Source organism: Narcine bancroftii, chromosome 7 (genome assembly GCF_036971445.1).
Source record: "Narcine bancroftii isolate sNarBan1 chromosome 7, sNarBan1.hap1, whole genome shotgun sequence".
Lineage (NCBI taxonomy): Eukaryota > Metazoa > Chordata > Chondrichthyes > Torpediniformes > Narcinidae > Narcine > Narcine bancroftii.
In genome coordinates this window covers 56,718,615-56,745,960 of record NC_091475.1, presented here as the reverse complement: position 1 = coordinate 56,745,960, position 27,346 = coordinate 56,718,615, and the positions used below count along the sequence as shown (strand labels likewise).

The following is a 27,346-nucleotide window of genomic DNA, read 5'->3' as shown; positions in this document are numbered from 1 at the left end:
GAATGCCCTCCTTAATCTTGGCATCAGTTATTCTTGGAAATACCTGTCTGAAATTGTGAAATCCATCACCTTCCTTGTTCATTGTGTTCACAAATTTTTTTACCAATCTGAGTTTTGCAGGAAGAGGAGGCAGAAATATATTTATTGCATTGACAAGTGGTTTATGTGCCACACTTTTCTGAGCAGGCCCTAAATGCTTACGGAGCAGCAAGTTCATTTTAACATAATGTGACTCTTTAGCACGGTTATCCCATTTATCAATGAAACATTGCTGTATCCGAGCTGCATTCCTAATGGCAGTGCCACTGCTTCTAGATCACCACAGATGTTCCAGTAGTACTATATGTGTTTTAATATGTTATCAAAGGTACTGAAGGGTGGACGTTGCCATCATGCAACAGTACAGCTTTTCGGTTTAACTTTGAATCTATAAACGACGCCATTGTGGTGGGTTATGCCCACAACATAAACCCATGAACAGCCCATTAATATCAGAGCAGAAACAGGTTGTCAACTTGTGTAAAGAAGTTTGTCAAATACTTGTACCTGGTGACAGCAAACCCCATCCTTGCAGTCTTGAATTAAATAGTTTTGCTTTTGAAAAACCTAATTAACTGACCAAGTCATTTAATTCCAGCTGTGATATCAGATGAGGGTAACCAGCCATAAACGGTTTAACATCTAGATCAGTGTGGTTTTCCACATCTGGTTCATGCATTGTGGGGTCTTCATCTGCCTCATCTTGACTCCATGTCTCCGGTGGCTTCGTGCGGAAGGCAGATTGCGGTATTCAACAGATTTCTTATTTTCAGCAGAGAATCCAGATACATCGGTCAGTAACGGTCCGTCACGTGATCGTTCTGTTCTTGCCATGTCATTGGGACTCCAAATGGCATCGACTTCCCTCTATCTCTGAGTCAACCTCTCAGGTTGACTGCACATGTTGCACAACAAATGTGAGGAGCCCAGGGTTTGTCTTGGTCACCAATTTTACCAAGTAGAGCTCATAGGATTTCTAAATAAGTGCAGTCATGCTGCGTCTTTGAGCCTTAATTGTATGCTCGCCTCAAATGTAACAGAATGATCACAACTGTGACATTTTTCCACGCTGCTGAAGATTCAGCTGCGCTGGGTGGGTCACGTCTCCAGAATGGAGGACCATCGCCTTCCCAAGATCGGGTTATATGGCGAGCTCTCCACTGGCCACCGTGACAGAGGTGCACCAAAGAAAAGGTACAAGGACTGCCTAAAGAAATCTCTTGGTGCCTGCCACATTGACCACTGCCAGTGGGCTGATATCGCCTCAAACCGTGCATCTTGGTGCCTCACAGTTTGGCGGGCAGCAACTCCTTTGAAGAAGACCGCAGAGCCCACCTCACTGACAAAAGGCAAAGGAGGAAAAACCCAACACCCAACCCCAACCAACCAATTTTCCCCTGCAACCGCTGCAACCGTGTCTGCCTGTCCCGCATCGGACTTGTCAGCCACAAACGAGCCTGCAGCTGACGTGGACATTTACCCCCTCCATAAATCTTCGTCCGTGAAGCCAAGCCAAAGAAAGAAGAAAAAGAAGAATCTTCTGGAAAACAATAAATGCTATTGTTAAGTACACTCACTACGCTATTGCCTAAAGTAGATGCACACCAGCACCTGCATATGTGAGCTGTCTATCCTAAGCATGACCAGGCCTGAGACAACATTTGTATAGCACCTGCAATGAGTGCAGGCCCAGGCCTGCTTGGACTGGCCAAAACAGCTTGCTTTGTGGGCAATATGCTAGTAAACGTCACAAAAATAGGTTGTACCTTTTTAAAAAAAAACGTGATGGGAAAATTTTAATGTGATTTCTGTCATCAGCAGCTTAAAATCCATAGAATACACCCAAAGTGTTTAAGAAGGAAAATCTTTGTTGTCCAGTGGGTCAGTCAGAAGCTTTATTTTGTGTGCTATCCAGGCACATAAACATGTACAGCTGATAGTCCAAGAATAACAGATGATCAAATGAATAAAACTACAGTGTAGGGAGCAATGTTACAACAAGTCGCAAAGTGCAGTTAAAAGATGGTGCAAGTGCGTCGTGTTCTTCCAGTGAGAGATTCCTACAACAGCAAGAAACCTACTGTCCTTGAGCAAAATGCAAACTGCTGGAGGAAGACAAGAGAAAAAAAGAATTGGCAACATTTTGGGATCTAGAGTTCTTCCTCTACCCTTGAATTGATTTAAAGGACCCATCACACCCCAGTCATAGCTTTATGTCCTACTTCTTTCAGGCAGGAGATACATGCGCACGAAGGTTGATGTTTTTCGTGCGCGTGTATCTCCTGCCTGAAAGAAATGGGAGATCAAACTAGGACTGGGGTGTGATAGTTCCTTTATCTTGGCTGCTTTCCTGAAACAGTAAGATGGAGTCGACTGAGGAGGGGTGGGCTTGATGATGGACTGATCTCTGCCGTTTCTTGTGGACAGAGCAGTTCTTTTCCAGGTCGTGATGCCCCTGAATGTGTTGAAATTGGTGTGGTCTCTTGAGAAGTGTTGAATTTCCTCAGGCTTTTGAGAAAGTGAAGGCATTGGTGCATTTTCAACATTTATGGTTGAACAGGACCAGTTGCAGATGAAGTGAGGCCCTCCATCTCAGCACCGTTGATAGACAGGGACACGTGCTCCTCTTGTTTCATGAATTCAGTGACCATCTCCTTCATTGAGTGGGAAGTTGATATTTTAGCACCATGCTACATGTTTCTCAACCTCCTTCCTATACTTCATCTGAGATTCTTCCTAAGATGATGCTATCATCTGGAAGGTTGAAGATGGAGTTAGAGCAGTTTTTGCCCACACAGCATAGGGAGGGGCTGAGTACATATAACTGTGGGAAGCAGGGGGAGGGGGGGTTAACTTTTTCTCCTGCCCCTTTTTATTTGTTGACCATCTTCTTGATCCACCTCAGCAGTGATCAACATCAACAGTGGTGAAGTGTTTTGAGAGGCTGATGTTAAAGCACGTCAGCTTCTGTCTGAGCAACGACTTGGATCTGTTCTAATTCGACTATCATAGCAACAGGTCAGCGGCAGATACCATCTCACTGGCTCTACACAAAGCAAAGATATTTTTTTATTGACTTCATTTCAGCATTTAACACCAGCACCCCCCCCCCCTCAAAATTGATCATCAACCTCCAAGACCTGGGTCTCAGCACCCCACTATATAATTGGATCCTGGATTTCCTCACCTCCAGACCACAATCTGAGGCTTAGTGAGAACATCTCCTCCACAATCTCCATCAGTACCGGAGCACCACAGGGCCGCGGTCTTAGCCCCTGCTCTAATCGCTGCACACCTATGACTCTGTGGCTCGGTACAACAACAATGCCATCGACAAGTTTGTTTATGATCCCACAGTAGTGGTTGTATTAAGGGAGGCTGTGAGTTAGCATACAGGAGGAAGATTGAAAACCTGTCTGAATGGTGCATCAATAACAACAACCTCGCACTTAGTATCACCAAAACCAAGGAGCTGATTGTTGACTTCAGGAAGGGAAAACCAGAGGTGAACGATCCAGTGATCATTGGGGGATCAGAGGTGGAGAAATTCAAATACTTGGGAGTCACTATCTCGGAGGATCTTTCCTGGAGCCAGCACACAAATGGCATCGTGAAGAAAGGACTTCTGTGCCTCTACTTTCTCAGGAGTTTGCGGAGGTTTGGCGTGACATCGGAAACCCTGGCAAATTTCTACAGATGTGTGATAAAGTGCTGACCGGTTGCATTACAGTCTGGCATGTGGGCACCAATACCCCTGAGTGTAAAACCTGCAAAAGGTAATGGACACAGCTCAGGACATCACAGGTAAAACCCTCCCCACCATTGAGAACAGCAACAAGCATCGTGGATCCAGCACACCCTCTATTCTCACTGCTGCCATCAGGAAAGGAGTCGAGGTGCCACCAGGTTCAGGAACATCTGCTACCCCTCCACCATCAGACCCCCCAACAACAAACAAAATCAAGGACTCTTGCTCTTGCACTTTGTTTTTTTTCCTCTCTGTTCGCATTTCTTTATTTGTTTACACGTATGCGTTGTCAGTTTTTTTGCACTACCAATAAGTGGTAATTCTGCCTCACCCGCAGGAAAACAAATCTCGGGGTTGAATGTGATGTCACGTGTGTACTCCGACAATAAATCTGAATTGGGGGTGCTCATCTCTCAAGATTTAATCTGCTTATCTCCCCTAAGCTTCGCTCTGATTCTTGCCCATTGGAGGGTTGATGAGAACCTTTCCCTTGTTTTCTCTGTTCGTTGTGGACTTGTACAAGCAAAATATTTCTTGGCAAATTATTTATGCATTTGAAAATTCAGCTGTAACATCACATAGCTCATTTAACTTTGTCTTTAACACTATTATGATACTCTAAGTGGTCTCTGATTGCTCTGTCAAGATAATTACATAAATATAGGTTTAGCATTTTTCTGTACTCCAACTCTTTTATTGTGCCATCATTGGGAATACATGTAATGCAAGTGGGTCTAAAATCTTTTTTGTTTGCCATTTATTGGGTTTCTCAAGCTGTCTGTTTTTGTAACTCCTGAATTACCACAAGAAATTCATGGGAATGCATTAAAGAGGCCTTCATCTTCCTGTTGATAGAGAGAATATTTCCTGCTCCTCCTTTCTGCGGGTGGTGAAAGAGAGATTTACTATAAGTTCTTCTAAATTGAGTGCTACCAGATTATTATATTGCTCCTGCATTGTTCTGTATAGTTTTGAATGCAACCCAATCTCAAAGGGCAGTGAATTCACTCCACCATTGCATAAAGATGGACTCAGAACTCTTTGCAGCTTCGTAGTTGGATATTAGAATCGAGCATGTTGACTATGAAACTTCTTGCAAGATAGCAACAGCATTTTCCTGTGACGAATGGTTAGATCATTTCCGAGGTTTGTTGCTGAACACCAAGACACTCCAGTCCTTACATTTGTTACGCAAAAGTGTGGCTGTGGTCCTGTAGTCAGCACTAAAAATCAGACATGCATGTTGGAATGGAATCTTGTGTAAGACTTGAGGACAGATTTTAAGATAAAGGTAGGAAATGTTGGCATAATTGGAGGGAGGCACAGTCTATAATTTCAGATCGATAACATCTAATCAGAACTGATATCAATACGCAGCCACATGATAGATATTGATGCACTCCTTTGGGAGGGGGAGGGAAGAAAGGTAGTTGCTCTGATATTCTTTCTCCAGAAAGCAAATCAGAACTTTTCTGTACCTCGCTGAACAGAAAATGTACATATTCTAACAGCAAAGGGTAAACTCTAGAATATTTTGATGCACCCAGTGGTTTTTAAAAAAAAATTATTTTTCACACTATGAACCATACTGACCAAAATACACACAAACATTTCCCTATTGAATATACACAGTGTCATTTTCTCCCCTTTTCCCCCCTCCCTTCCCTCCCTCCTTCACCCCCCCCGCCCCCCCACCTCCCCACCCACTCAATGTTCAACATATGATACATTAAATATTAAGATCTCTGGATTTTTTGGTATGTTGCTTTTTGTGATTTTATTTAATACCTGATTTAGATCTTCCCAAAACTTTTCCACTTTCTCACATGCCCAAGTTGTATCTACTGTTGTTCCTGTTTCCTTCTTACAATGAAAACATCTGTCTGATACTGTTGGGACCCATTTATTTAACTTTTGGGGCGTGGTGTATAGATTGTGTAACCAATTATATTGTATCATGCGTAACCTCGTGTTTATTGTATTTCTCATAGTTCCGGAGCATAGCTTTTTCCATGTTTCATTCTTTAACTTTATGTTTAGATCTTGTTCCCATTTTTGTTTGGGTTTACAGCTTGTTTCCTCATTCTCTTTCTCTTGCAGTTTGATGTATCATTGTGTCTGTAATCACATATTCAAAATTGCTTCCTTCTGGTAACCTCAGCCTGCTTCCCAATTTGTCCTTCAAGTAGGTTTTCAGTTGGTGGTATGCAAACATTGTACCATGAGTTATACCATACTTGCACTTCATTTGTTCAAAAGATAATAATATATTTCCTGAAAAACAATTTTCTATTCTTTTGATCCCTTTCCTCTCCCATTCTCTAAAGGAAAGGATATCTATTGTGAAAGGGATTAGTTGATTTTGTGTCAATATTAATTTTTGTAGTTGATCATTTGTTTTATTCCTTTCTACGTGAATCTTCTTCCAAATGTTGAGCAGATGGTGCATTACTGGTGAATTCCTATGTTGCACCAGCTTTTCATCCCACTTATATAGTATATGTTCAGGTACCTTCTCCCCTATTTTATCTAGCTCTAATCTGGTCCAATCTGGTTTTTCCCATGTTTGATAAAAATCTGATAGGTATCTTAATTGTGCTGCTCTATAATAATTCTTGAAGTTTGGTAGCTGTAAGCCCCTTTGTTTGTACCATTCTGTTAATTAATCTAGCGCTATCCTCAGTTTCCCCCCTTTCCATAAGAATTTCCTTATTATTTTCTTTAGATCCTTGAAGAATTTTTCTGTTAGGTGAATTGGTAATGATTGGAATAGGTATCGTATCCTTGGGAAGATATTCATTTTAATGCAATTTACCTTTCCTATCAGTGTTGGTGGTAAATCTTTCCAATGTTCTAAGTCGTCTTGTATTTACTTCATTAATGGCATATAATTTAGTTTGTATAGATGGCCTAGATTATTATCTAGTTATATACCTAGGTATCAGATTGCTTGTCTTTGCCATCTAAATGGTGATTCTTTCTTAAACTTTGTGAAATCCGCATTATTCATTGGCATCGCTTCACTTTTATTTGCGTTGATCTTGTACCCCGATACTTCTCCATATTCCTTCAATTTTTTAAGTAGTTCTTTTATTGATATTTCTGGTTCTGTTAAGTGTACTATAATGTCATCTGGAAATAGACTGATTTTATATTCCTTCTCTTTTATTTTTATCCCTTTTACTTTATTTTCTCTTCTTATCAGTTCTGCCAGTGGTTCTATAGCTAGCGCGAACAGTGAGGGAGATAGTGGACATCCCTGCCTAGTTGATCTGCTTAATTTAAATTGATTTGATATATATCCATTTACTGTCACCTTCGCCAATGGTCCCTTATATAATGCTTTAATAGAAACATAGAAGAAACATAGAAGATAGGAGCAGGAGTAGGTCATTCGACCCTTCGAGCCTGCTCCGTCATTCAACAAGATCATGGCTGATCTTAAAGTTCAGTACCCCATCCCCGCCTTCTCTCCGTAACCTTTAATACCCTTATACTGAAGAAATATATCTAATTCCCTCTTAAATATATTTAATGAACCTGCCTCTACTGCCCTCTGTGGCAATGAATTCCACAGATTCACCACCCTCTGGGTAAAGAAATTCAATTAATATATTTCTCTAGTAGGTTGAACCTCTGTAGTACTTTGAATAAATAATTCCATTCTACTCTGTCAAAGGCTTTCTCTGCATCTAAGGCAACTGCCACTGTTGGTGTCTTGTTTCCTTGTACTGCATGGATTAAGTTAATGAATTTACAGATATCGTCCGTTGTTCGTCTTTTCTTAATAAATCCAGTTTGATCTAGTTTTACTATTTTTGGTACACAGTCGGCCAGTTGCTAATAATAAGTCCTCCATCAGCCAGCTCCCCACCATGACTACCAGCCCCCCCACATCTCCATTGGGCACACAGAACTCAAAACGGTCAACCCGTTTACCAAACTTGGCTGCTCCATTTCATCTGATGCAAGGATCGACAAAGAGATAGACAACAGACTCGACAAGGCAAATAGCTCCTTTGGAAGACTACACAAAAGAGTCTGGAAAAACAACCACCTGAAGAAACACACAAATATCAGAGTGTACAGAGCCGTTGTCATACCCACGCTCCTGTTCGACTCCGAATCGTGGGTCCTCTACCGGCATCACCTATGGTTCCTAGAACACTTCCATCAGCGCTGTCTCCGCTCCATCCTCAACATTCATTGGAATGATTTCATCACCAACATCAAAGTACTCGAGCTGGCAGAGTCCGCAAGCATCGAATCCATGCTGCTGAAGACCCAACTGCGCTGGATGGGTCACGTCTCCAGAATGGAGGACCATCGCCTTCCCAAGATCGTGTTATATGGCGAGCTCTCCACTGGCCACCGAGACAGAGGTGCACCAAAGAAGAGGTACAGGGACTGCTTAAAAATCTCTTGGTGCCTGCCACATTGACCACTGCCAGTGGGCTGATATCGCCTCCAACCGTGCATCTTGGTGCCTCACAGTTCGGCGGGCAGCAACCTCCTTTGAAGAAGACCACAGAGCCCACCTCACTGACAAAAGACAAAGGAGGAAAAACCCAACACCCAACCCCATCCAACCAATTTTCCCTTGCAATCGCTGTAACCGTGCCTGCCTGTCCTGCATCAGACTTGTCAGTCACCAACGAGCCTGCAGCAGACGTAGACATACCCCTCCATAAATCTTCATCCGTGAAGCCAAGCCAAAGAAAATGTTTAGCTATTATCTTATAATCTGTGTTGAGTTGAGATATTGGTCTATACGATACTGGTGTTAGTGGATCTTTCCCCGTCTTTGGTATTACTGTAATTATTGCTGTTTTGCATGAATCTGGCATGTTTTGTGTTTCTTCAATCTGGTTCATTACTTCCAGGAGAGGAAGAATTAATAAGTCTTTAAATGTTTTATAGAATTATATTGGGAGTCCGTCCTCTCCTGGCGTTTTATTGTTCAGTAGTTTTTTTTAATATATCCTGTATTTCCTCTATTTCAAATGGTTTTATTAATTTATTTTGCTCCTCTTCTTGCAATTTCGGTAGTTCAATTTTAGCTAGAAACTCATCTATTTTGGCTTCTTTCCCTTCGTTCTCAATTCGATATAATTGCTCGTAGAATTCCTTGAAGTTTTCATTGATCTCCGATGGGTTATATTTAATTTGTTTGTCCTTTTTCCTTGATGCCAATACCGTTCTTTTAGTTTGTTTTGTCTTAAGTTGCCAAGCTAGTATTTTGAGCGTTTTTTCTCCTAGCTCATATACTTCTGCTTTATTTTCATTATGTTCTTCTCCACCTGATACGTTTGCAGTGTTTCATATTTTATTTTTTTGTCCGCCAATTCTCTTTTCTTTGTTGTATCTTTCCTTGTTGTTAATTATTTTTCTGTACTTGCTATTTCCCTTTCCAGTTGTTCTATTTCCCAATTGTATTCTTTCTTCATCTTAGTTACATAAATTATTTTCTTCACTCTGATGAACGCTTTCATTGAATCCCATAGTATAAACTTATCTTTCACTGATTCCGTATTTATTTCAAAGTACATTTTAATTTGTCGCTCAATGAATTCTCTAAAATCCTGTCTTTTAAGTAGCATGGAGTTTAATCTCCATCTATACGTTCTCGGTGGGATGTCCTCCAGCTCTATTGCTAATAACAGGGGTGAGTGATCCGATAACAATCTAGCTTTATATCCCGTTTTTCTAACTCTCCCTTGGATGTGGGCTGACAACAGGAACAGGTCTATCCTTGAGTATGTTTTGTGTCTACCCGAATAATATGAGTATTCCTTCTCCTTTGGGTGTTGTCTCCTCCATATATCCAGAAGTTGCATTTCCTGCATCGATTTAACCATAAATTTGGTTAATTTGTTCCTTCTGCTAGTCTTTTGCACCCAGTGGTTGATGCCAGAGATGTAGACCAACAATTAATAGACCTAATCTCACCATGCATGCCAACTGTGTCATTTAAATTCTATGAATTAACCAGAATTTGTGGAAGAACTAGCAAGTGTTGTGGCAATAAGACAAACGTGGATGTATGTTTAGCGAAAGGTGAGTTCAGTCCCGAGTAGCCAGCTAGCATTGCTGAAATAGAAATGGGTAGCTTCACTCGTCAGCTGTAAAAACCCCGACTGAGTTCCCGTTCGACATCCAGATTGATGAACTATCTGATTGGGACTATTGCCTGTGAGAAGAATGGATTTCCTGGCCAGGGACAGAGTTTAAAAATGGCAGTTGGAATCTTCACAATGCTCATTTTAAGAAATTTCTGCTCATCCAGTCTCCAGCAGTTTGACAATTTTGAGGTTCTGGGAAGCTGGGGAAAGCGACATGTATTGAGAAGGTGGGCATGGTAGATTTTATCTTGACCTGGATAATCTTGTCCAAATGATTAAAAACCCACAGGACTCGGTTGAGGGGGGGGTTTGGGAGAGTGATCGATTTGATTCAAAATGGGCTCAGTTGAGGAAACCCACGCAGGCACGTGGAGAATGTGCAGACTTCTTACAGACAGCGCCAGATTCGAACTCAGACCACTGGCGCTTTAATAACATTGTGCTAAGTATTCCGCCTGACTTCCAGGTGATGTAGATTGGCGAGGGGCAGAAGAATGAGACAAGGATGTAAAGTTGAAACTTGACATGAATGCTTCTGCATTAATATATCATGTCTTTTTTTTCTCCTTTTTAGAGCTCCCCAATCAGCCCATGAGTTGGTGCAAAGTAGAGGCTGTCTTGCTCAGACCTGATCACCTGTCTGTGGTGAAGGATATGGCCCCTCCTCCTCTGATCATTATGTCCATCAGCATGAAGACTGTGCAGAATGCCAAAACCCATCAGAATGAGGTAAATGGAGTGAAACACAAAAGTCTCCAGACACTGTGATTGTAGTAAAAACACAAAACTGTTGGAGGAGCTTAGCAGGTCTCACAGCATACACAGGAGGTGAACATACAAAACCACAGTTTTGGGCAAGAGGCCCTCTTCAAGGGATGAGCAAAAATAGACAGGCACCTGAAGTGGGGAGCTTTGTGTTCTGATGCATAACAATTACATTTGTCAGCCCAGCCCCCCCCCCCCCAGCTGTTAATTCAGCGACCAACAGTTTTGCTGCTTTTGTAATAACAAGCCCGAAAGCTCTGTCTGAACTTTGTGTTTGAGATCAGTTCATCCAATAAAAACTGCATCAGAATGGTACGCATTTGAAGTGGATTTGAGATGTAGATGGTACTCAGATATGAAGAGAGTGGGTTTTTGTTTAAAAGTTCTCCATCCATGTCAACAGGGAAAATAAAATACTTGACTGTCATGCACAGTATTGCACAGATAAATGGAGACTGATCGAATTGTTTTGTTAGCCATTACTTTAGTTGGTGAATTGTTTATATCTGAGCATTTGGTGCAAAAGTCTACATATCAAACGCTTTTGAATGAGCTGACAGTTGCTCTTTGGTACTTTGGAAGATTAAGTGAAATAGGTTTCAGGTACTGAGAGAGATTTACATTTGTATAGCACCTTGTATGCCTAGCATTGACGACTTACTTCTGAAGTGCAGTCCCTGGTGAGGGGTAAATATGTGGCAGGTAAATTTGCTGCAAACAGCTTTGTGAAATTGACCAGCGACACCCCCATTTCAGAATCAGAATTTATTGCCTTAAACATGTCACAAAATTTGTTGTTTTGTGGCAGCACTATTCTACATTACAGGGGCAAAAATTGCTATTAGTTACATTTCTGTGAACATATTTTTAAAAAAATTCATGCAAAAGAGAAAGTGTCCATAGGTTCGTTGTCCGTTCAGAAATCTGCTGGCTGAGGGGAAGAAGCTGTTTCTGAACCTTTGGGTGTTTGTCTTCAGGCTCCTTCCTGATAGTGAGAAGAGGGCATGGCTTGGATGGTGAGGGGGGGCTCCTTGATGATAGAGGCTGCCTTTTTGAGACACTGTCTCTTGTAGATGGGAGTGAAGACTAAGGTCCATGATGCCACTGATGGAGTTCACAACTCTTTGCAGCCTTTCCCTGTGCTTTGCATGAGCACCTCCATACCAGACAGTGATGCAACTAGTCACAATGCTCTCCGTGATACACCTGTAGAAATTTGCAAGAGTCTTTGGTGAAACAAAGTATAGTTGCTGGCAATCCACCTTCATGATTGCATCGACACGAAGGCTTCAGGAATTTGAAATTCTTTACCCGGTCCACTCCTTTTTTTTTTAAACTTTATTTATTTGTTCAAAAAACAAATAATATGACATATACAGCAATTAAACATGAACATGTTTTTTTTAATATATATAGAAAAAAAAAGAAAAGAACCGCATCCCCCCTCAGCCAACTCTCCTAAGGAGAGCCATTAAAAAAGAAAAAAAGAGAATATTAAAGAAAAAGTTAAATATACATATTAAAATCTAATCAATATAAATTGAAATGTAAATATTCCGAGTATAACAGCCACTTATTAATAAAAAAATTATAATTATCATGCGTAACATACATAATTTTTTCCATTATTAAACAATATTTCATCTCATTATGCCATCTATTAATATCAATCATATTTGTATCTTTCCACATACTAGCAATACATTGACGAGGGCAAGTTTGTGTTCTCATGGATTCCCCTTCCTGAAGTCCATAATTAGTTCCTTATTTTTGCTAACGCTGAGTGCAAGATAGTTGTTGTGATGCCGCTGAACTAGCTGAGCTGTCTCTCCTGTATGCTTCCTCATTGCCTTGTGTAATTCTGCCGGTGACCATGGTGTCATCGGCAAATTTGTAGATGGCATTTGAAATGTGCCTTGCCTCATTGTCATGGTTATATAAAGAGTAGAGTAGTGGGCTAAGCATGCCTCCTTGAGGTTGAAGTGCACCTGTGTTGATTGTCACTGAAGAGGAGACGTTGTTACTGATGGCATGGACCTTGGTCTTCCCATGAGGAAACCAAGGATCCAGTTGCAGAGGCCCAAGTTTTGGAGCTTGCTGACCAATACTGAGGGGATGATGGGATTGAAAGCTGAGGTGCAGTCGATGAAAGGCACCCTGCTGTATGAGTTGCTGTTGTCAAGGTGATCCTGGGCTGAGTGGAGAGCCCGTGAAATTGCATCTGCCACGGAGAGATTGTAGAGGGAAGCGAATTGCAGTGCATCCAGGACTTTACTTGAGTACATGAATTCTTGCTGTGATCAACTTCTCAAAGCATTTCATTACAGGAGATGTGGTTGATGGCCATTGAGCCACCTCATTCTTCTCTTCTTGATGCCCTTTTGAAACTGGAATGAAATACTTTCTCTCGAAGGGTCTTCAGAATTCCCTTTCCTCTAAAGACTTGAAAGCAGTTTATGTTTAGGGCTGAATCAGATAGATTTTTGATGAGCAAGGGGTGCAATGTGACCACCTGCTGTTGGCCATATGAAGTTGAACTGACAGATCGATGCTGATCTGATTGACCGGCTGTGCATGCTGCCGTGGCTGATTGACCTGTTCCTACTTTTTTCTGGTCTTTTTTGCGCACACGGGAATTTCTCTACCCCACTCCCACTGTAACCACTGACAGGGATTCCACCCACTGTCTGTTCCTGCTTTAAATCATCGGCTTGGTGCAATGTCTGGTCAACGCTAACTTAGGAAAGAGTTTCCAAGAACTTTTGCATGCATCTGAGATGGGACTTCTTGGTTATCATTCACCAGAAAGACTAGCCCCTTTTCCACTGGCACCTTGTCTCAGGAATTAAGTGGGACAGGGGCCAGTGGAAAAAGAATATTGTCAGCACGCCAGCGTCAAATGATGTCATTTCACACTGTGGATTAACCACCTCAACTCCTACTCATCCTCGGCGTCAGTTGACATCTGCATGCTGATTAAAAACCAGTGGAAAAGGGACAGCAGAAAGTCACCCATTTCCAGTTGAAGGTAGAACACTCTTGATACCCGGTGATGAGTTATGTTCCAGTTAAGGGTGGCCCAGTGGAAACGGTGCCAAGGGCTTCCTATCCCGGACACTGCATGGCCAGTTAACTGAGATGCCAGTGGAAAAGGAGCTACTCTGTACTCTTCATCCTGCACTGAAGTATCCATGGAGAATTTTATACTAAAGTCTCTGGGGTGGGAATGAACCTTCTGGCTCAAGAACAGTACCATATGACCTCACTTAATATCTGTGTTTAAACTTCATTCTTCACCATTTCACATGTTAAATGAATATTGAGACTATGTGGTGTGACTGGGGGAAATGTTTGCTGAATCAGTTTTGCATTGGTATTGAATCTACTTATGTTAATATTAGATTCTTCAGACTGGTAATATTTTTGCTATGCATTAAAATAAAAATTAATCATGAGCAGAGTAAAACCAAATTTTAGCTGTGATTCACAATGTGGCCACATGCAATTTAAACAAGTCCTTTAATGGTAGTGTTACAAGCCCAGAGGACCCATAAACCCAGCAGCAATAGATATTCACCAAGAAAAATGGTTACTTAATTATCTTTAAACATGAAAATAGAATCAAACTTTAACTTATCATTAACTTACTTAACCTAATTTAATCCCCCTTCTAATTCAAAGCACACGAGTGTGTAATGTGTGTGTAAGTTCAGAAAAGTTCTTTGGTTCACAGTCCAATCTCACTTCTTCAAATTCTTTGATTGCAGGCAATTCTTATACTGTGCACAGAATTTAACATTTATAAAGTTCACCAGGCTTTGGTGCTCGAAAGGTAAATGGTTACTGCTCAGGAAGGTTCTTTGGAGGTTTTCAGAGAGTTTTGTTGTTCCAGGACATCCACAACTGATGAACTTCCATCAGTCACCTCAGTGTTTTGCTGACGAAACTTGCCCCGTCAGGGTTCTCCAGATGATAACCTCTTTCTTTCAGGTCACCACAGAGTTCCTTTTTGTTTATCTTTTTCCAAGTGAAACATTAGTCAGCCAGTCCTCTCCTCTTGCATAAACCACAAGGGCTGTGACTAGGTCATCTTCCACACTGGGGCTTCTTGCCAGCTTTTCCTGTTTCAGTTCCAGCTGCTCTTGCTGGCTGAAACACAGTCAGAGTTATCTCTGCTTCTCTGTCTCTGTCTCTCTCATAGATTGAGAGAAAACCTGTTTGACTCTCCCTGCTTACAAAACCACATGACCCTCTTACAACAGCAAATTTTCCTTTCAGACAGCAGCGGCTCCAGTCTGCTCTTTCATCTGTTGCCTTGGTAAACAATAATCCATTAGTGATGTCTCTTGAGCACTCTTCAAAGCTCTTGCAAAAAGGTGTGAGAAGCCACTGTTTCCAGTATTTCAAATAAGATCTGTTTTAACGTATTTGTACGTGACCTACTCCAACAAACCTTTCCCAATTTATCTCCCAAAAACATTTCTATGTACTTTGTCACAGTAGGTCTCATGAAAGAATCCACTTGTACTTCTCTCTTTCTGTTCCAGATCGTGGCCATGGCAGCTTTAGTTCATCACAAGTTTCCTCTGGACAGAGCTGCTCCCCAGCCTCCATTCCAGGCCCACTTCTGTGGTAGGTTGTTGCAAGGAAGCATTCAACGTGGAAATGTATGTCTGTGAACTGATTATTTAATTGGTGGATGGAACAGAGTGGGCGTTATTGTTGAAAGCAGACTGGGTTTCAAATCTGGGTTGAAGTTATGTAATGAAGGTAAACAGGGAAGTCTGCACAGGCTGTGATCATCATGAAATACACAAAGGTGTTGGAGAATCTCAGCCAGTCATGAAGTGTCCATAGGAAGCAAAGGGGTACAACCAACATTTTGGGCCTGAACCCTTCGTCATGAGTAAAAATTAGACATGTGCCTGAATAAATTTGGCAGGAGGAAAGGAGGAAAGAACAGGCAGGCCAACAGACATTGATATGGATGGGAAGGCAGGAGAAAAAAGCCGAGAAGTCATGGGGGAGGGGATAGCTCTCTGAATGGAGAGGGAAGGAGAAAAGGAGGCAAGAGGGATCAAGAAAGAAAGAGACATGGGAGGGGTCTAATGGAAACTGGAAGTCTTTGTCAATGCCATCTGGTTGGAGGGTGCCCCGATGGAATAAAGGAAAGGGAGACCCCAGCGATCTTCTGGGGGCTGCTTTGACTATCCTCTGTGTTGAACTCTGGACAATTGCTTTGCAGTTGCCACACCACTCAATGATGCAGTCAGCTTTCAATTGTTGCTCGGATGTTGTAGCAGTTAGGGCAGTGCCTTTACAGCGGCAACAATCGGGACTGGGGTTCGAATCCCACACTGTCTGTCTATAAGGAATTTGTATTTTTTTCCCCGTGTCTGCATGGGTTTTTCCTGGGGTTTCCAGTTTCCTCCTTTCGAAACATACTGGGGGTGTAGGTTAACTGGGTGACACGGAGTTGTGGGCCGAGATGGCCTGTTACCGTGCTGTATGTCTAAATCTTAAAAATTTCAGTTGTGTTCCTGTAGAAAGTGGTCAGAATGGGGCCGCTCACCTTACCTCAATGTCCTTTGGAAGTATTGGCGCATCTGTGCCTTCCTGACTAATGAGGAATTTTTGTGAGTCCAGCTGAGGTCGTCCTTTGCATGCACGCAAGGAACTTTGTGCTCTCCCCTCTCTCAATGAGGGAACCATAATGGAGAATGGTCGACCTTCATCCTCCTGAAATCCACAATAACATCCTTTGTCTGGTCCACACTGAGACTCAGGTGGTTGTTCCCACACCATTTTACGAGCCTCCCAACCTCCTCTTTGTAAACTGACTTGGTGTTGCCGATGAGGCCAATGGACTGTTGTATCAACTGTAAACTTAATTCTGTTTGAACTGCATCTGGCAGTGCAATCATGAGTCAGTAGCGTGAACACATAGTCCGTTGCACACCAATGCTCAGCGTGAGTTAGGAATATGCTCATACTGGTGTATTTGCAAGGCATTTAATGAATTATTTTTAAAGTACCAATACTAGAAACTGGTCTCTTTGAGGGAACATCACAACATTGAGTGTATTTGGGATTGATGAGAAATTGGAATTTGGAGGAAAAAACAATAATGATTTTTTTTGATTCATCTGTTAATAATATTCTTAAAAAGGAAGTCTGCACTACACAGTTTATTGAAATGTTAATCCTTCCTCCCTTTCTAGTTGTTTGCAAGCCCAGTGATTGCATTTTTCCTTATGATTTTCGAGAGGTGTTGACAAAAAAGGCAAGTACTTTCTGTTTTATTCTCTTTTATTCAATTATTAAGGTGATTCTTCAAAAGGGAAATGTTACCCCCCCCCACCCCCACCCCATGCAGAAATTTTGCCTTTATTACTTACTTGCAGCATTTTGAATGTATTAATGAGATTTAAACTTGTCCAGATTATTGCTGTTAAATAATTTGGAAGATTTGCATCAAAAATCATCCCCATTGAGAAACATGTGATAACCATTATCCTCCCTGAAGAGAGTTAAACACGAAAGTCTGCAGATGGATTATTGAGTCTGGGCACTCTCTAACCAGATGGCGTTAATATTGACCTTTCCGGATTGTGTTTGGGCCCCTCCCTGCCTCTCTTTCCTTCCCTATCCCACTGGCTCCTTTCCTCCAGTTCAACGCACCCTTCCCTGTCCTTGCAATGAGCTGCCCCCTCCCCCTGTCACTTCTCAGCTTTTGTTTTCTCTGCTGTTCTCCATCCCTTCTCAACCTTGCCTGTTGGCACCTGCTCCTCCCCTCTCCCCTCCCCAAAACACCCTTTCATTTCGGCTCTCCAGCACTTGTCTGTATTGAGCATTATCTTCCCTAACTGCTTTATGTGGATTGGAGGTTTTTTTAAACACATTGCAAAGGTCTCTTGATGCATTTCCAACTGCACTGAGTTAGCTGAACTGACAATAACTTCTTGGTAAGGATGAAATCCAGAAGTATGCATTGGCCAGGGCAGCACTCCCTCAGTGTTGTGGTCTCCTGATGCTCACTGACTTAAGCTTCTGGAGACGTTCAGTCACTGGAATAACAGAATACTGTTAACTAGCTTCTTCAGAACAGCAGATTAAAGTTCAAATGTATTGTCAGAGTACATATGTAACATCACATACAACCCTGAGTTTCTCTTTCTTGCTGGGCTGAGCAATTTCTATACCAGTAACTGTAAACAAAGTGCAAATGTAAGTATAAATAACGAACATTTGAATCCTTGAGTGAGTCTCAAACAGTGTAGTTATCCTCAATTGTTCAAGCGTCTGATAGTTGAGGGGTCGTAACCTAGTGGTACAAGTCCTGTGGCACCTGTACCTGATGGCAGCAGTGCGAACAGATCAAGGCTTGGTTGATGCTTATCCTTGATAATTGATGCTGCTTTCTGATGGCACATTGATCTCAAGATGACTGTGGTGGAGTGGAGGTATTCGCCCACCTCTTTTTTTCAGAATGTAGATTCGCTAAGAGTATGTAGAGAAAAACGTGAGAGTCCTTGTCACAGTTCATTCTCAGCAGCAGCGTGATAGAGGACTGATCTATGGGCTGTTCCCAGGGACGCACACAGAGTCAGACATCCAGAACTGCTAGAAGTCCAATGATTCAGTGAAAGACACACTTTGGACTGCCTGAAACCTGTTGGGCTTTCAGCACGCAGTGATATTGATGCGGGAATGCAGCCGGCTGGCACATTCCCAGCTCGAGGAGTATGTGGTGAGGGGCATGTGGAGCCAACGTGAGGGCACATTGGGGAGAAACACAGTCTAGATTCCTTCTGTTACCAGGGATTGAGGGACGAGACTGAGGGGAAGCCCCTCAAACAATAGAGCTGGGGTGGTGGTGTGGAATAACAACAAGGTGCCACAGTGGTTGCAATGGTGTAAATAGAAATGAATGTAACAATATACAGTGATGGAAATGCAGGGATATTAAACTGAAGGTGGGAAGAGACTTTGAACAGTTGTCCACAATATACCAGTATATAGTGAATAAAGTCTGTTTTTGGTTTAAAAAATGCATTGAGAGCAAGATACATCAAATTTTTAAAAAGTCATTGTCAAAAAAAACAGTTTCAATGTAATTCTGCATTTAATCAACTATTCAACCTTCTGGCAAATTGTTTTCAGAACGCACATTGGGAAGGAAGTTTTCAAAACTACAGAAAAGAACTCTGGGTCATGACGATAAATAGATTGGAAATTTTTGTGCTAAATTTTCCGTTGCGCTGAGAAGGACAAGATTATTTTCAATTTGCAAAGCACATATTTAAAATATTGAAGCAAATATTTGCAGTGCATTATGAAATGGCCCGTTTAGCAATTTAAATGAACATCTCACACCAGACATGCCATGCTGTATCCAATGAAAAGGGAATTAACTTTCTTTCACGAGTTTTTGTTTTTGAGTAACCCCAAAATCAAACTGAAACAAAAGATGAGGCATCTCAAGGCTGTGGGTCTTTTGCCGTATGGTGCAACTTGAATTTTCAGTTGAGTGGACACACAATCAAGCACAATCGTTTAAGAAAAAATCTCAAGCCAAGTGGGCGGCAAGTTCTCAGCTGGTAAGAGAGCAACTTTGGAAATCCCAGAGAGTGTTGTACTTGGGAAGTAAGTCTGCAAACTTCAGGTGTTGCCAGCGCCATCTGAAGATCCATGCTGAGATGTTAACTTACCAAAGTTGCTGAGCAGCTACCTTTGAATCATACTTCCTTAAAATATGATGGACCTTCCACTGGGCAATTACAGATTTTAAAGTTACTTGTACTTCATGGTGTAACGAGTCGAGCTATTTTGTTTTTGATGAAAGTTTAAAAATCACTAAAAATTTTTTTGTTCACTCAATTGGACATGTACTTTTAACTGAGGGGTACAGCATCCAGTTTTTCGGCTTCAATTTGAAAACTAGCATATCCATCAGCCACATTAGTCATCATAAAATAACCAATTGTCAAATGAAGAAGCAGCTCTTCTGAAAGACTTGGCCGAACGTGGATGCATAACATAATGGTTAAAAAATATTTTAAATACTTTGTGGAGTTGAAAAGTTTCCTTCAGAAAAGTTGAAGATGTGCATCAAAAGGTAACACAGGAAGCCTAAAACTGCATGCATTTCAAGTGATTGCTTGGGCCCGGTTAATAGGCATACTTCATTTCAGCAGGGGTAGTTAATTTGTTTAAATTCTTGGCAAAAAGCAGCTGGTGCTTCAATTAAAACTTTCGAGCTGTTTTATCTTTGATTGCAGAATTCCAAAATTGAGATTGCTGCTACTGAAAGGACTCTTTTGGGCTTTTTCCTGGCAAAGATTCACAAGATTGACCCTGACGTCCTGGTGGTGAGTTGAGATTTTCAGTAAGATTGTTGAGGATTGCGCCCCCCCCCTCCCCCACTCTGCTGCAAGGAATCATAACTAAAAGTTCACCGCAGCCAGGGTGGGCAGCACTGTTAGTGTAGGGATGAGCATAACGCTATTACAGTGCCAACAACCTGGGTTTGAATCCGACGCTGCCTGCAAGAGTTCGTAGGTTCTCCCTTGGTTTCCTCGGGGCACTCGGGTTTCCTCCCATGTTCCAAGAATGTATGAGGGTTGGTAGGCTAATTGGTCACATGGGTGTATTTTGGAAGCGCAGGTTTGTGGGGTCAGTTTCCATGTTGAACTTTTAAATTAAAATGTAAAAATTAAAGTGTGGTGCAATGGTGAACATTTCATTACAGAAATGCTAATGGTTTTATTATATTAATTTTACACTGAACTGGCGTGATACAAGTCATCCTCCAATTACTGGAATGCTGCTTTTTTTCTGAATCTCTGCAGGGCAAATCCATTCAGTGGATTTGCCCTTCTGAGATTGTTGTGAAATTCTGACAATATTTGGAATTAAATTGCTTTTTTTTTAAAAAAAAAAGTTGCTTCTGATTATTTATATTAATTCATCGGAATTATTTTTGAAATTTGAGAACAAGGTTATTCAGTTTTCTGAGTAAATTGACAAAGGAGCCAAATTGAGCAGTGCTGTGTGTGCTCATCAGGATGAGGAATTTATTGTCATGAACAAGTCATGAAATTCAGTGTTTTGTGGCAGCGTCACAGTGCAAACATTCATATTATAAACCATCTTACAACAATAATATTTTTTTTTAAATAGTGCACAACAAGTAAGGCAGTGGTTCATTGATTATTCTGGAATCTGATGGCAGTGGGGAAGAAGCTGTCTTTGTACATCTGAGCACTCGTCTTTAGGCTCCTGGACCTTTTCCCCAATGGTAGAAGAGTGAAGAGGGCATGGCCTGAGTGATGGGGGGGGTTTCTTTGAGGATAGAGGCAGCTTTTTTTTAGATACCGCCTCATATAGATGTCCTCGATGGAGTGAAGTCTGGTGCCTGAGATATCGCAGGCCGAGTTAACAACCCTCTGGAGTTTATTCTTGTCCTGAGAGTTGGCGCCTCCATACCAGAACAGTGATGCAACTAGCCAGAATGTTCTCCATGGAACACCTGTAGAAATTTATGAGAGTCTTCGGTGACATACTGAATCTCCTCAGACACCTCACAAAGTATAGCCGCTGGCAAACTTTCTTTGTGATTGAATCAACGTGGAACCTCCAGGACAGATCCGCGGAGATGTTGCCACCCAGGAATTTGAAGTTCTTGCCCAGTACTGAGGGAATAATGGTATTGAAGGCCGAGCTTTCATCGATGAAGAGCAGCCGTATGCACAATGCTGTTGGGAAATGAGCATCGTGGTGTGGGAATACATGAATATCAAGTTATATGCATTATTTTCTGTTTGTGATGGGGTCTCAAAGGCTTACTTAGTAAATGGGTTCGCACAAGATGTCTTTTGGTTAACTGGAGATCACTGGTTACAGGAAACAAAGCAAAGTGTAGTTAACTGTAATATTCAATTGAGGTTAACAATTGTAAATGATGCAAATTTGTGTGTCTGACAGTCATCATTTCCAAACGCCTTTTATTTTTGCATCTTTGCCAACTTATAGTTGTTTCCCTGCCCCGCAACTTCTTCCCAGAACCTGTTAATTTTGTTCCCATAGACAGTGGCACTTTTCTAAAATGGCTGCTCCTCAATGAGTTCCACACACATGAAAAAAGCACTTTGGCCAAGCTTGTCCGTGCTGATCAAGCTCTTTCCATTTGCCTGTTTTCAGCCCATACCCCTCAAAACCTTCCCTATCCATGTACCAGACTAAATGTCGTTTGTAGATGGCAGTTGTCCCCATTTCTGCCACTTTTGCTGGCAGCTCGTTCCATATGCCCACTACCCTCTGTGTAGAGAAGAAGCCCTCATCTCTTTTAAATTTTTCCCACTCACCTGAAATGTACACCCTTCAATTTTACATTCACCTACTCGAGGACAAAGACAATGTCGATTTACCTTCTCATGCCATTCATGACTTTATAAACTTTTATTAGGACCCCTGTCAGTATTCAGGGTGCAAAATTCCAACCAACTCAACCTCTCATTGCAATTTATGCCCCCCCCCCCCCCCCACTAGTTCCGGTACATTCTTACAACTGAGAGCCTCTTGCATTTGATGATCACATGGATAGTTTCAGTGTAAGGTACAGTCATTGGAAGTTTCTACCTCGAAGAACTGTGGAGATAGTCCTTGGATATTTTCAAGGCAAAGGCTGGTGATCATTTGGACAGTCATTTTGGGGTGGAACTGTTAGCTTAGCACAATGCTATTAAATCGTGCCTGTAATGAGTTTGTATGTTCTCCCGTGACCCGTGTGGGTTTCCTCCCACCCTCCAAAACCTACGGAGTTCGAAGATTATTTGGATGGCACAGGTTTCATGGGCCAGAGGGCCTCCTACCATGCTATATCGTTAAAATGGAGGGGGGGGGGGGAAGTGGAGATGAGCTTAATGTTGGATCAGCCACTGACTTTGTTAAAGTTGGAGCAAGCTCCAGAAACCAGTTCCTACAGCTTGCCCTTGTTTCTAACTTTTGGTGATAACTTGCCAGCAACACAGACCTGCCATGGTCGCTCTTGTGCAGCCACTACCTGGCTTGTTTGGATCCCTTTGTAGGAGCATCTTGTAGAGGCTGTCTTTCCTGACTGTAAATCTTGTAGGCCTACCTGCAGAAATGACAAGAATGCTGAAAAGCCAACAATGCCACACGAACCAGAGCACAGAGGTCATTGACCTTCTGCAACGTTGAACACAATGAAAGGCTGATAAAACAAAATATTTTTATTACGTTTAACATTTCAGCACAAATACAGAATTGACAATTACATAATTCATTTGTATACAAGTAAGCACACACAAAAAAAAAGCCAATGAGAGAAAATAGATAAAGCAACATCAATAATTACTTCTAATACCTCAAAAACATTTTGGAGAAATTATCTAAATTATCTAATCATCTAAATAAATGCTAAACCCGTTTGTTGAAATAACATCTAAAATAAAAGAGAAAAAGAAAAAAAAAGAAACTAAATCTAATCTATCCCCTCCCTCTAATCAAGGTTATCTTATAAATTAATTAAAAAATCAATGACGTGGAACCACTGGCGACCCCCCCAGAGAACAGGCAATGAACGATTGCAACATACAATAATTGTTAATTCTTCCATTTATAAAAATATTCTAAGAATGACCACACAATTTCATAAATTGGAACTTTCTATCTTTAATATTATATCTAATTTTCTCCAAACTTAAATAGGACATTACATCATGTAACTACTGGGTATGAGTAGGGGATGAATCATCTTTTCATTTCAATAAAATTGCTCATCAAGCTCTCAAAGTGGTAAAAGCTAAAACCATTTCCTGAGATGCCAATACAAGTTTATCTGAATCAGGAGAAAGACCAAACAAAGCAATTAAGGGGCAAGGTTCAAAATTCATCTTAAGAATTGATGATAAAATTTGGAAAATGTCTTTCCAGAATCTCTCTAAATTTGAGCACTCCCAAATCATATGGATCAGAGAAGCTTCAAAAATGTTACATTTCTCACATAATGGATCAATATCTGCATAAAAACTGTGTACCACCTTAAATATGCAGTGTCTTGCACAAAATGAGAAGTCATTAATCAAATTGAGACTAGAATACCAGTCTTCATCCGAAAATGTTAAGTTCAAATCTCGTTCTCAATTGCTCTTAATCTCAGCCATGGGAACTGAATTTAAATCCTATAAACTATTATAAATACATGATGTTAATCCACCATAAAAATAAAACCGTAAGTTAAAAAACAGATCGAGAATATTAGTGCTGAAAATTCATGGAAAATTTGAAATTGTAGACTGAACAAAATGTCTAATTTATAAAAATCTAAAAAGGTGTCTGTTGGAAAGATTAAATTTAGTTATAATTGTTCGAAGGAGGCAAAAATTGCTCGAATTAAGAGATCATTAAAACATTGAATACCTATTCTATGCCATTCCTTGAAACCTGCGTCAAAAAAAGACAGTTGAAAAAGATGGTTATCTATAATGGGACTAGCCAATAAAAAACCATTAATTCCAAAGAATTTCCTAAATTGAGTCCAAATTCTCAACCTAATTCTCATTAATGGATTATGAAAATGGTTAAAAAAAATCTTGTCAACATAGAAGTTTTTTTTTGGAGAACTGCAATTCCATTTCTACCCAAGAGGGGTGATTCGTTGTCTTATCCAAATGTAATAATAAAAGTAAATTACGTATAGTCAGTTCTTGGGGTATAAATTAAATTTACACAAGAGTGAAATTCTACCCTCAAAAGGTGCTTTTGCAGATTATTCTAATTTTCCATTTAAAATAGTGAAAGAACATTTCCCATATTTAGGATTTAGTATTAAAACTTGTTGAAAGAGAATTTCTGGGTACTACTCTATCGTTATCGGATTGGTCACCTTTATCTATTATAATGATGAGACATACAAGTTCAATTCAAATGAATATTTTACCTAAATTTTTGTATCTTTTTTAAGCATTACCAATTTTTATCTCCCAATCCATTTTCAGCTTGCTGGATTTGGCTATTTCTGGGGGGAAAACCCATGTCTAAATAAAGCCCATTTTCAAAAGACCACATTAATGGAGGATTATCACTATTGGGCGATTAATATACGTCGTTTACTTTTGTTATTGCAATTCATTTCATTAAAAAAAATACACCTGATTAAAAGGACATAAAAGCTTACAAGTGAACTGAATTTTAAAAGTGTTACTTGCCCTGTACTCCATACCTATCGAGCTCTTCTTCTCCATTGCAATTAAGGGAGGCGCTACTGCAGACAGTTGGCCACTCACAAAAATCAATAAAGCCACGGCTGATGTACATCTGGAACAAAAATGCCTGGACGTACTCAGTTGATCAGGCCACGTCTGTGGGAAGAGAGGGAGTCGCCATTTCATCGGAACTGGGAAGGAGGCAAAAGGAGCCCGGTAAACTGAAGGGGTTTTACCATAACAGAAGCAATATCATCCCCACTCTACTGGCTTGTTTAAACTGCAAGGGTTTTACCCAAACGAAGACATTATTTCCCCTCTCTCCAACTCTGCAAACTACAAAGGTTTGACCCTAAATGGTACATCACTTCCTCCCACTCACCTAGCTTGAAACAGTAAAAACAAGAAAACTCTTGAAGCTGGAGGGGTTTCGACCATCCTTCTTGCAGCTTAATGAGCTTCTACACCTCAGATTTATTGTCAGAGTACATTCATGGCATCAATATAATCCTGAGATTCTTTTTTTCAGTGGTCGAGGCAGAATTACCATTTATTGATAGAGAAAAAAAAACTGTATACATCGTTTACATGTAAACAAATAAAGAACTGAGAACAGATCATGAATGTAAACAAACTGCAATACAGAGAGAACATTTTTTAAAAAATCAATGAAGTGCACAAGTTAGAGTCCTTAAATGAGTCCCTGATCGAGTTTGTCGTTGAGGTGTCTGATGGTGGAAGGGGAGCAGCTGTTCCTGAACCTAGAGGTGCGAGTCTTGTGGCACCAAGCCCTCTTTCCTGAGGGGCAGCTGAGAGAACAGAGCATGTGGTGGATGGTGTAGATCCTTCCCAGTTCTAATGAAGGGACTTTGATTTGAAATATTAACTTGATTTCTCGGTCTGCAGACCTGACCTGCTGCGTATTTGTGGAATGTCTTGTTTTTATTTTCGAGCACTGGTAAGCATTGCAGATGTCCACGGTTGCTCTCCGAGGTGCCTCGGAGGCCGGGACTGCTGGGTTCATGTGGGAGGCTCAATCCTCCTGACCCTTCAGCAGTGAAATGCCAGCACTTCAGGGTTCTGCCAGAATTTCTCAGAGAAACCCGTGTGATGGTGGTGTCGGTGGTGATGGTGATTTTTGATATCTTGCTTTCAGGGCCATGACATGTATGGGTTTGACCTTGACGTTCTGCTGCAAAGAGTTGGTGCCTGCAAAGTTCCTCACTGGTCAAAGGTTGGGCGGTTGAGGAGATCTGTGATGCCTAAGCTTGGGGTAAGCCATGTCTAGCTTTCTCCGAACAAGAAACTCACAATCTGCCAGAGAGCGACAATAAAAGAAATGAAGTTGTACTTGTGTTTAAACAGCAATGTGCCCAAGTGATGGAAGTAGATTGACACATATATTGGTAAAGATGCTTTTAACCCAGTGTCATTATGCTCTTGATATATTCTAACTGACTAAATAATGGAATGCCATTACCACTCTAATGGAAACCCACACAATATGTGACCTGGGAATGCTAAGTATTATCCCACATGCAAAGTGAAGGAGAAAACACTTGTCATCATTGCTACATTTAAAAAACAAAATTAACCATCTGTACAATGACACCGGTAATGTTAAAGTCGTGAGAATAAGTACAGTTAATGTTATAAGAATTTTTCAGTAGGGTTACTTATGATGCTTCACAGCAAGGTTTAAAATACTTGGCTTTTTTAAAAAAAAAGTTGATTGCAATTCCTTGAGTGGATTTATTACCGGAACAAAGGTGTATTACAGTTTACTAAACTGGATGTCCACGAAGAATTTTTAAGCAATTACTTGTTGAACAGAAGAATTAACCAAATGAATTCAATTCCTGAAGTGAGAGGTCTAAGTACCCCTTTCAGTGAAGTGGACCACTTCTCTCTCACATTTAGTTGCATCTACGGTTAAACATTCAAGGGATTATTTTAATGTAGTCTCCTGTGTAATTATCGGGGTTTTATTCTGAAGTGTATTGTCACTTAGTAGCTTGATAACTGAATTTACAGCCGGAGTTCTGTGCCATTAATGCTGAAACAATGGTTTGAATTCCACTGTGGCAGTCGGGGAATTTAAATTCAAGTAATGGAACAAACGTGGATTTTTTTTTAAAGTTCTTCATCATAATAGTGACATGACATCACTGGCGAGCGAAAGATACTTACCTGGTTTACTAACATACTATTATTAAAGGAAAGGAACTCTGCTGTCCTCATCCAATCTAAATCCAGAGCTATCAACTTTGTTGACTCTCACTGCATTTAGAGATGGACGATGTGTTTTAACGAGCTGTTCATGCTTCCTGTCTGGAGGAGACTTGATCTTTTATCACATGGAACTACTTCAAACAGGCAACACGCAAACCAGCCAGTTACCACATCTTGACTGCGTGATGTTTGCTTTCCACACATCTGCCTGA

The 27,346-nt window shown here is 41.0% G+C and overlaps 1 protein-coding gene across 3 annotated transcripts in view; it reads left to right on the top strand.

The window, feature by feature from the left end:
• pola1 (polymerase (DNA directed), alpha 1) overlaps positions 1–27,346 on the top strand; it is a 382,614-nt gene that overhangs the window by 41,302 nt on the left and 313,966 nt on the right. For all 3 annotated transcript variants that reach the window (XM_069890180.1, XM_069890179.1, XM_069890181.1), the window contains exons 15-19: positions 10,484–10,638; positions 15,222–15,306; positions 16,896–16,957; positions 19,956–20,045; positions 26,059–26,175. In XM_069890180.1, coding sequence (XP_069746281.1) covers positions 10,484–10,638; positions 15,222–15,306; positions 16,896–16,957; positions 19,956–20,045; positions 26,059–26,175 — 509 coding nt within the window. The remainder of the gene's footprint in view (positions 1–10,483; positions 10,639–15,221; positions 15,307–16,895; positions 16,958–19,955; positions 20,046–26,058; positions 26,176–27,346) is intronic.